This window comes from Gavia stellata, chromosome 28, assembly GCF_030936135.1.
Source record: "Gavia stellata isolate bGavSte3 chromosome 28, bGavSte3.hap2, whole genome shotgun sequence".
In the NCBI taxonomy this organism is placed as follows: Eukaryota; Metazoa; Chordata; class Aves; order Gaviiformes; family Gaviidae; genus Gavia; species Gavia stellata.
This window is the reverse complement of record NC_082621.1, coordinates 114227-125467: the sequence shown is the minus strand read 5'-3', so window position 1 is coordinate 125467 and position 11241 is coordinate 114227. Positions and strand designations below refer to the sequence as shown.

General features: G+C 38.9%; 1 protein-coding gene across 1 annotated transcript; it reads right to left on the bottom strand.

Moving 5' to 3' along the window:
- Positions 1-2232: 2232 nt before the first annotated feature.
- Positions 2233-7242, bottom strand: SOST (sclerostin). The gene is made up of 2 exons (XM_009817264.2): positions 7009-7242; positions 2233-4121 (listed from the first exon to the last, which is right to left on the bottom strand). The coding sequence occupies exons 1-2, from the start codon at positions 7226-7228 to the stop codon at positions 3700-3702; spliced, it is 642 nt and encodes a 213-aa protein (XP_009815566.2). The 5' UTR covers positions 7229-7242; the 3' UTR covers positions 2233-3699.
- Positions 7243-11241: the final 3999 nt, after the last annotated feature.

The following is an 11241-nucleotide window of genomic DNA, read 5'->3' as shown; positions in this document are numbered from 1 at the left end:
ACTTCTATTTCAGAATTAGCAGGGCTTGCGCTGATGAGTTTTACCTCTACTCAGGTTTTACTGATTAGTTTTATTATCCTCTTTTCACAGTAATAACTTGTCCTCATAAAAAAGCAGTGAGAGCTTTTAGGATTGAAAGAAATAGCTAGTTCATGGTACGGTGTCAGGAATGGTTAACGGAGACAGAAGAATCAGCATTACTTCCTTCCCTTTGGGCTTCAGCCACAGTACGCTTACACTTACGTCTTACACTCTAGTGAGAATAAAATTCATTGTGGCATCAAAAAATACAGAAAAGCACCATATTCAATGAATAAAAAAAAAAAAGCACCATATTCAATTCAATGAAAAGGCAACAAAGCCTCATGAGCCTTGTCCATGAAACACTGCAGCTTGATGTCACAACTCTCCAATATTCAGTGTAAAAACTGTTCCCACAATTCTGGGAACAGAAGATAAATGTTCATCCCTTTGTATATAACTGGAAAATACTTTGTGCAGAATTGTCCTTTGATGGCTCTAAAACTGAAAGGGGAGCAGTTGCACTCTTTTGTGTAACTGAATAATATCAGGTGTGTTTGTTGCAAGTTCTGCAACTTGTACTGGCTTTATTTTAAACTGTGAGTTATTTTAAAGGTGGACTTCTATTACTTGCCTATCAAGAGGAGTTTCAGTTTATTCAAATTTCAAGTTACAGCTGCACAGTATGTTCAACCCAAACTCAAGCTATGTATAAATAAGTTCTATGTTAGTTTAAGACTTTTGAGCCTGTTTACTATAGAAAAGTTGTTCTGTGCACCCATATAGTGCACTAATTTGAGTGAAACAAGCTAATTATAAGTTGATGTCATATGGCTAAAAAAGTACATGTTTATTCCTTCTGTATTTCATGATGCTGACTTTCTCAACCACACTTGCAGAACACACGCATAATGTGTTTTCTAGGCCTAGGGCCTTATGGGATGAAGTTATGTTCTTTATTGTGCAATTTGTAATTAAAAAGTTGAACCTCATGCAAAATCTTTGGGACCTTGTGGATACCAGCGGGCTGTTTGTGCTGTCTGTAAGTTTATCTTTCACTGAATAATAGCAGAATTGTATTTTTGTCAGCAAAAGAATTAAAGTAGGCACACTGACTATTTATTTTAAGTCAGTGAGTATATTGTAGAGAATGTGCCATGGTCTTTTGTCTCCACAAGTTGGAAATAAAAATGGGGAACAAATGAATGTTCAAAGCTGATTTGGAGAAATCATGAATCCTGTCTGAAAAAAGCAACTTCATTGTTTTTCTGTGGACTACGCATTTTGACAGTTGTTCAGTTGCTGACAGGCAGCTGTCTCCAGCCAAGTGAAGGTAAATTCAGTGACCTGTTACTACTTATAGTTCAGTAGCACCTAAATTACGTACAATTGTGCTATTTTATTGCAAAAATTACAATGAAGAATTTCGCTTTTGCCCAAAGAGTTTATAGTCCTGAAGAAAAACTATTTAATGCTTCTGTTAAAGGAGCACACAGCAGGTCTCTGCCCATTACGAAGCCCGTTTGGAGTATCTGTTACGCTGAAAGAGCCTGTCCCGTGTATGTCTTATGTCCAGCAATGTTTCACTGATGTAAGGACAATCTACAAAGTCACTCTGTTTTCAGTTATTTCCTCTGTGTACAGTAAAAAGCTTTTTTCTTTGGAAAGAACTGGAAGTGTATAGATTTGGTGTGAAAGACAAACTGACATTTCTTGCAGACACTTTGAAGCAATCAGATTTCAATCAAGAAATTTTGATCGACAGTTCACAGACTTCTTGTTTTCCTTGGTGGCTTTATCAGGTTGTGAACATACGAATCAGGAAATGTCACTGGGAGTAGGAGGGAAACTGAAATCGGCTGAGTTTTTCTTCCCCAGGGGAAGTAGAAATGAGAATACTGAAATAGTTCTGAGCTCCACATCAGCCCAGGAAGACTTTTTCCATGAGAAATGTTGTGCGTTGGAGCAAGAAGTTCCAGGATGGAGTTTCTTTATAGATGTGTGGGTTATTGATTGAGAATTAAGGACCTTGACACTCTCTATCACAGAAATTGGAGTCAACACCCTGACTGTTCTGTAATTCACTGGCTTTGCAGCAAATTGGCTTTATACTATAGCTGAAAATCAATGAGTCTTCCTATAATTAATCATTGTTTCTACTTTATTAACATTGTATTTAAAATTAAAAATAACAGACTAGTATTTTTAAAGCAGTAGTACTTCTCTTTCTCTACAAGGAAAAACATTGCATAAATAATTTCTGAGAAAAAAAATAAATATGTAGTTCACTCTCTGAAACAATACCTTTTCTCTCTAGGTTCTGGTCCCACATAAAATAATTGCAAAATCTATCAACATCGCAAATTTCCATAGTTTATATGATTTCAGCATAAACTCTACATAGAAAATAAGAACAGTGAGGAATTGTCTTCATCCCAAACTGTGTTCATCTGATACTAGGCATAGCACTTCTACAGGATATATGCAGCATGTGACCATTCACTTTCTACTAATATTCTTTATTGCAAAAACACAAACATTAGTCTGAGTGTTGAGAAGCTAAGTAAAGGAAAGTTGCTGTCGATTTAAAGACTTACCAAAGTTGCACACACCAAAGACTTTTCTAGAGGAATTCATGACTCTAAAATTAGCAGAGGCTCACTTTTAATGCAGAACCAGCACCTTACTCCCAGAACTTGGCTTGCACAGTCTTAGCACTATGAAGTGTGTGGCCAGATAATCCAAACTCTACAGAATAGAAAATGTAAACTGATATATCTAAGCTGATACCAAAGTCAATTGTGTTCTAGGAAATAAGGAATAATCAGTATCTTTTATGTTAAATTATGCACATCGTTAGCTGTTTACAGGACAAACATCAGCGAGGCTATCTTGTTTGAGAGGAGCATGCATTTCATAAATCTGCTCCACTTAGTAAAATTTGTTTAATTGTTCCTAAAATGAATCGTTGTCCCTAAACCAAATATAGTTTTAGTTGTCAAATCTCAGTTGTGAATCTGTTGATCCTACAGTCTTTTAATCAAAAGTATGAAATAGATCCGTCACACTTTTGTTTTGAGAACACAAGTGTCATATTTTGATTTTTGTGTTTGAGAGGAAACAACTAGGGCATGAGGACATCTGACAGGATGTTAATTCCCCAACAGTTTGACTTCAGTCACCTTAACTATCGCAATCCCTGCTATCACTAACTTTCTACAACTCATTTGAGAGTGGTAACTCTCCTGGTGCTTCCCTAATCGCATGCTTGTCCTGAATCACGGTACTTAACAAAAATGGGAAAGGGATCTCAGTGTTCTTTTCACATAAAGTGACTAGAATGACTTCTAACAAAGCGTGATTGTCACCATAACAGATTCACTTTCCTCTGCCTTCCTACTTGTACAAGCCACATGACCTCACATGAATCTCCAAGGTGCACCTCTCCTCTCAGACTGAATTTAGGTGTTGCTGCCTCCAGCTCGGTTTATCTCATTCTCTTATCAGACCATAACTGCTATAATCTGATAGATTTTTGACTATGTGAGCCTTTGACCCAGCTTAGCAGAAGGAATTGGAACCTACTGCAGTCAGAACGTCATGCTGTGGCCTGTATGTGCCATTTGATGTTTTGTAAAATATCCAGAGCTGCTAGGCTGTATCACTTAGAGCCACCTTCTAATAAGCATTTTCTAACTCATGCTGGTTAGATTTGCTGCTCCTGGCTCTGGAGAGACGGGGCTTCTTGTTCTTCTGAGGCCTGACAGTTTCCTTTCCAAAGTCCTTCAGCTCAGACTGGTTGTGGTAGCGAGTGTAGCGCTTGCATTTGCAGGACGTGACAGCTCGGAATTTGTAAGTCCGAGTCTCTTCCTCGGGACAAGTCATCTGGATGCGCTGCGTGCGAGTGTGAGCAGGAATGCAGCGATAATCCAGGGCATTCTGACGCCACCACTTCCCTCTACCAATAGAGTTGGGAAGAAGGTGTGAGGGGACACACTGACCAGAGCAGACCAGTTCCTTGACAGGCTTGATGCTGCGACAAGGCCCCTCTGTGACATAGCGGGTGGTTCGCATTTCTCTGCAGCTAAAGTCGGAAGCATCTGCAAACAAGAAACACATTAATTACTGACTACTTTCTTCCCCATCCTTGAGAAAGCACCTTTTTGTTTCTGTAGCAGATAGCTCTGAGCTAGATACAAACTGGACATCTTAAATGGCAGATTTTGGGAAGAGTGTCTCCAAAGACTCACTCGTGCAGCTTCTGAATATTTGGCTACTCTAGTTATGAGACCCTTGAATAACAATGTACAAATTGATAAATAAAATCCTTCTCTTGCCACTAGGTAAATTCCATGTCAGGGTTGTGCAGGTGAGCAGTGGATCTTCTGAAGTGTAACCCCAGCAGTAGCAGTTACTTCATGGGAAATTTTGATGGGATTCTCCTGGCTTCATTTACCTGTGGGCAAAACGTTCCCCCATTGCTCTAGTTTAACTCTGTTGACTTCAGAGGTTGACTCCAGATTTAAATTCCTTTGCAACAAAGAAAGTGTTCCTTAGTTAATTTTTAACTAGCATAATGTGTACCAGGTTAGGGAAATTAGCAGGTAACAACAGGGCTAAGGAATTCCCGCTCTTCAGGCATTAGGTTTTCCAAGTTTACTGCGCTCTGTGATAATCCCACATGTCCCACATAAGCTGTCCTTCAGGCGGCTAGAGGCATCTTCTGGCTGATTAGGAACCTTACAGTGTTTTTTTTTTCCCCCCTTTTTCTCAATGGATAACGACAGGCAAATGAAACATTAGGAAATACAAGATTTTTTAGCATTAAGGATTTAGAAAAACTTTCCAGTTTTAGGAACAGACTTTTTCCAAAGGAGTCTCATTTGCCAAGTGATGAGCTTGGCTAATTGACTTGTTTGGAAGACACAGAATTTGGTTTTTTGAAGGTGTTTATCAAAGAACTTCATCTAGATAAACACATTAATGTTCTCTTCGTCAAAAGGATAGTTTTAACTCAGGAATGCTACTTGTGGTGGAAATCCTCAAAGGTCAGCTTACAAATAGAAGGCTGTGTCTGTAAGGCCCATACTCCTTGCTGTGCACAAGGTGGTTCCTTCCTTAGTAAATCAAAAGAGAATTCTGACCCTGAGTCATTAGTGATAGAACAATATTTGTAGAGCCATTTTAATTTTTGTTCTTTTTCTGGTGAGGTACAGAAACATGAATTTTAGCGCTCAGGTTTCTATTTATTAAAGTACAGCTGCCAAGATTTCATTTTTTAAAAGTTTTAAGGACTGCATTAATGAAATGAAACCATCCTTGTCATAATGCTGTGACAAAAATGCTAACAACTGAACTCCATGTGAGTCTATCCTCCCAAGTTCCCTAAGCATTTAAGAAAATGATGTCTGTCTATGTAAAAAATAATGCTCTGAATCAGGTGTATGATACCACCATAGCACATAGGCTGATACCGTTAAATGTACGGGCATTTGCCTCAGCTATATGGGTTTATTTTCTGTGCATATATGTCCTGTCCTTTATGTGTGCAGGTTCAACACACTGCAAAATTATTCATGGTCTGGTGCAATGTCATGTATTCCGGGAAGGTCTGGCCACTTTGGATCATCATTTTGATTCCTTGTGTTAAAGGTGATAAATAAGTATGCAAGACCATTTTATATCTTGAATAACTGTCCGGTCTCTTTCACTCTCTCTTTCTTAAGTAAATGTCCTTTCCACTTCAAAAAATATGCACATATCAGTGGGACAGATTCCCCCCAGTTGATGTCAGAGCAGTAAGAGGCTAAAAAATGAAGGTATTCAGATTTAACAACAAAACCAACCTGCTTTGACTTGGCTGTTGGTGGGGCTGTCTGTGAGAAGGGCGCTACCCCTTTTAGAGATTTAAGACCCTTACAAAGTTGCACTCTCAAAAGCATTACTTTTTTTTTTTTTTAATATTGTTAATGCTATGGTTTTTTAAACACCTTAACTGACCACTGCAGCAGAAAAACACAATTCCCTTCCAGTTGCCCCCAGAAAAAGAAGGCTACCTCAGATCTGCAATGCAAATATTGGCAACCGTAAGTTTGACTTGTTGCTACGTGCATTTGGTAGCCAAATGTGTCAGTCTGGAGGACCAAATTTGCGCTATTTGCCAGCAGAACACTTCTTTAAAACTACCTTTCTGTTTGGTGTTAACTCCCCATCTTCCATCTCTCCTTACAAAGCTTGTGTTTTGCATCATTGCTAACATTAGACATTTGGCCAAATGCAGTGACAATATATTATGAAGTATGTCGGTGCTGTTAAAGTAGCCAAACTGATTCCAAGATTGCACACCTCTGCAAAATAGAGTCCCCTCCAATTCATTTGGGCATGAATTCCCCTTGGGCGTGCTTTAACTGTTCATAACAGCTTTTTCGGCTGCTGGAATCTGTCTGAAAGTCTGGCTGTTGGCAAAGGACAGTGAGCAGCACACCTCTCATCTAGCTGAATGCAACCTCCATGTGCTATTTTTGCTGTATGAGCTTTGACATCACTAGTGTGACTCTTTCTAAATATTAAGAATTTGTATTAGTATCTCCACTGTCAACCCATTGCCCCATCCTAACATCAGAAAGATGATTTGTGATATTTCCTCACAGTGCTTGCAAGCACAAAACACAGATAAATTTAAGTAATATCTTACAGGTTTTATGTATTGGAGTTGCGTCTGCAGAGAGCAGCTGGGCAGAATAGGAATGCCTATTGCAGTACCTAAAGATTGTTCAATAGATAGACCACATTTTTCATCAGTAAACTCCAATATATCCCTTCTAACATTTACATTGATACTTCTTCGACAGTAGATGTAACTCCCTATCACTTACAGCGTTAGGTCCACACCTAAAGGTTTTAATAAATAAACATGTGATAACAAGCATTCTTTTACAGACTGACTGTTAGGGTCCAAAACAGTAATAATGATGTTATTTTTCTTACCGTTAGGGTCTGGAGATTGTTGTATGTGTCTTCCTCCATGCTTTGCCTGGTTCATCGTGTTGTTGTTGCTGAAAGTCTGCTCCATCGGTGTTTCTGTATTTTCAGTGATCTCAGGAATGATTTCTGTAGCATCATTTTTAAACATTTGCCACCCTTCCACAGATCGAAATGCAATTTGTATTAAGACACAGACAGAGCACACAGCCCAAGAGATCTGCATGGTGGCAGCTCACAGATTAGCTCTTCAGCACCCTGACAGTCTCAGATCCCAGGCAAAGGCACATTATTCCCCTTTTTTAAATCCTTTTTAGAACCAAGCCAGCCAATGACTATACAAAGTGGGAAGGGCCAGACAACAACTCATTCATCTCAGCTTTTGTCAGTGTAAAATAAAATGGGTGTGTGGGGGTGGGTTAGTGACAATATTCTACAACTTCTATGTAAAAACTTCTCATATGCGCTTCACTTTTGTACCTGGCAATAATGGTGATTGACAAGACTAGGATGAATTGCAACCTGACAAGTCTTTTCTGCAGTTTTTTTCCAACAATGTTGTAATTAAAACCTGCTTCTACCTTCATATTTGAATCTTTGGCTGTAGTCTTTTCCAAAGGTTTTTCAGACTTTTAATTTTTACTGTTGCTCTTCCTCTTCCCCCCCGCCCCTGGTATAAAGTAACTAGAAACTAGCTCAGTAGTTACGCTTTTCAGTCTCTGCAGGCAAATGATTGGGTGGGCTGGAGGTAGCTTTTTTATTTCCTTTACAAAACAAGGAGCTCTACATTTTGTTTCACAAATGTGCTGAAAGAAACAGGAAAGAGCTTCTTCTCAATATGAAAAGTTGTTTTGTTTAGTTTTCCTTAAAAAATAGGCTACTTGGAATACGTTAGTAAGTGTTGAATATAGGACGTCTGCTTATTTTAAACACAAGAACATGACCAGGCTGATTAACACTCATGATGCAACCAACATGACAAGACTGATTTACATTTATGATGCAACCAACAAAAAGATAGAATTGATGATCTTACGTCTAGGGCACCAATGCCCAAGATGTATTCATGTGTCATGTTTTAAAATCTCATCTATGGTATTCTTCTTCCTTGCAAAAATAAGATGATAGTGGTGACAGTTGCATCATTTCTTTGTCTAAAGACCACAAGCACTTTCAAGTTATTTGCAAATGATGTCAGGCTAAATACATTAATCGGAAAGCATGTCAGCTTTTAGTAAGGTTAGATACTACACTGAGCTCATCATAGCTACTGAGAGCAAAATGTTTGCTTAAAGCAGTAGAGGGACACACGTGTGTTACTGCAATGTTTGTCGCATACATCCTCATGAAAATATTTCATGTAGAAGAGATTCAAAAGTGATTCACGGTCTGACTTTCCCCTACTACTGTAAGACCTAAGGCTTGCATTCCATTGTGACAATTCCCCTAACCTGGCACGGAAAACAGGTGTCACCAAGTTTAAAGTGGAGGTGTATTCTCCCTTGGTGTGACCTTGATGATAAATAATAGATTTAAACAACAGCAATAACCTGAGGACATTTCACCTCTTCAGCCACATACACAGAGACACACACAGCAGATGCACTAACGGTACTGAGCTCGATGAGCTTTAGCCTACCTGCTCTGTACAATGGTCCTTCCCTAAAATAATAGCATCTGAAATACACTGTGACATGCTTTCTCTCCTACCCTTTCTCTCTGCCCAAAATTATAGGGATTAGCATTCTCAGAAGAGCCCTCCTTTTCAAATATTCCAAAGAATCTCTAAAAGCAATCATGCATTGTGTTGCATACAACGGTGTGCCCTTACTGTCTGTTCCCCTTCCTCCTTTCCTCCAGCCCACATCTTATGCATCCTACCATCTCAGAAATTACTCTGTTTTTATGGAGGGATACAACATACTATTTTCTTTTTACAAGATATTTTTTTCCCCACAGCCAGTCAGGATATCATTCTTTAATACAGACTGTTGTCACATAATTTGCCTCAGTTGTGCTGATTCCTTTTTTCCTATAATCATCATGAGCAGCACTGATTATCTTTCATTAATAACTGCCCCCTTTACTTAAAGCAGTTAATGATGGTCTCACAAATACAGGAAACGCAAACACTCAGCCATTGCAAACGTTTTTACAAGCATAATTTTTCTCACTTATGAGCAAGTCTATTTTTGGTGTAGAGCTACAGATGAAATCTATGCAATAGCAAGGGACACACAACTTCACAGGGGTATCACATGATTGCCCACCAAATAAAAAGGATTCTGAAGAAAAGACAGACACCAGCTTAGAAAGCTGTGGAATCACCTTCCTTGCAGATTTTGGTTGGTTGTTTGGTTTGTTTGTTTTTTTTTTTTTCTTCAAAGAACAGGCTAGACTACCATGATTAAGTTATACTTTAAATTGTTACAATGATCTCGAGCTGTGCCTTCAGGCCTTACAATACAGCTGTTTTTTCTTTTCTTTGGAAATACTGACGTATGATTTCTAATGGCCCTCAAAGAAATAAAATGGTGTGGGGTTTTATTTGTTTTGTTTTTTTAGTTTAGTTTAGTTTTGTTTTGTTTTAAACTGAACAAGTCGGGAAGGATGACCAGAAACTAAACAAAGATTTTTAACTTGGTATTATTTTTGTCAGATAGGAATACCACCATATAGTGATATTCACCAATGGTGACCTTGTCCAAAGTGAGATCACAGCTTGTGGCACAATGGAGTACAGCTGAAAAGCAGAGCTGGAGAACAGAAGAAAACTGAGTACTGGTAATCACTGAACCATTGCTAGGTATCCACTCCCCTATTTAAATGCCTTCAGAATTGTATCTATCAAAGCTCAGTTTCTGTTAATTTCTTTTCATGTAATGTCTGCCTAGAGAGTATTTCCAAAAGCTATCAGTCAGTATAGGTCTACTACAGAGAACCACATTTACAGTAATCGTCACATAAAACAAAAATTTTCTTGATGTAGCTTCTCTAAGTACTTAAACAATCCCCTCTATTAACTGTCTTACCATTTATGTGTATTACCCACTGCAAGAAATAATACCAAAAAGTCTATGAAAGTAAAAATCAGAAGCTATATTTAGCCTCCGGCTTAAAACTTCTTGTCCACAAGCTAGGAGGGCAGCCTAATAGAGGCAAGAAAAGAATCCAAATCCCATAGCCATTCAGATTCCTTAAGTACAAAAACACTCCTCCAGGTCCTGTATCTGCTTGTTTGCTCACAATACTTTCTGCAACAAAGCAGGCATGATCTGGGCTGCAGCCCCCCACAATCAATTGATTTTTGCACTGTTAATGAAGCACAGGGAAAAAAAAAAAAAAAAAGGACGTATCAAGGACGCTTTCAGAATGAACCCTCCCTACCAGGGTGGAACTGAGTTTGGATCCTCTGTATTCAGAACTGGGATGCTATTTTCTGAGCTGAAAAAACGACCACCCTTAGCCATGCTAAGAAGGAATCAGATATATTAGCTAAGGGTGCGGGTACAAGGAGTAAATTGGCATCATATACTTAGCCCGAATCCGTTGCTGCTGCTTTCTGGACTCAAGACTTCTGTCCTGATGTGTTTGTGTTGCAACACTGTACTATGAAGGCACGCACATACAAACCAGTTTCTGAAATCAGTTCTGTCACTTGTAACTTCTGGTGCTCACCATGCACCCCGCTGTGCCCACACCTGGGCCAAGGAGTGTTCTCTTAGGTATCCAGGGCCCTAAGATATACGTGTGCAATTTAAGCTTATCTGTGGACAATGGCTTATAATTTACACACTGCCCAGGAATTCAGTTTCTGACATGTTCAAGAAGAACTTGTTTGCTTCCCTAACAGTTCTTTTTCTAAGATGCTGCGAAGCCACCCTTGCCCAAGCAACTTTTACCTGTCTCGTAAGAATTTTGCTGAATCACACACTACCTTGTGACTGTATCAGTCTGAATGCTATGATGTGATCTCCTCTAAGTAGCCAAGAATAAATGGAATCTTAGTATTCTCCCACCACAGACCAGCAGATGCATTGATAAATCATTCCAGTGGCTTGCCTTTTTCAGTGAAAAGACAAAAATACATTAGATTCACACAATGGCATTGTTCAGGGATGGAATGATGACTATCTAGTGAAGAATAACAAGCCTACAGCTCCATCTGGTGAGTCAGCTAGCCAGCGACCTTGGCATACAGGAATTAAAATAATAAAAACATCCCCAATACTTAATTGC

Coding starts and splice junctions, on each gene's coding strand:
- SOST (XM_009817264.2), bottom strand. CDS start 7,228: ATGCAGATCTCTTGGGCTGTGTGCTCTGTCTGTGTCTTAATACAAATT. Junction 4,122..7,008: donor ACAATCTCCAGACCCTAACG/GTAAGAAAAATA, acceptor TCTTGTTTGCAG/ATGCTTCCGACTTTAGCTGC.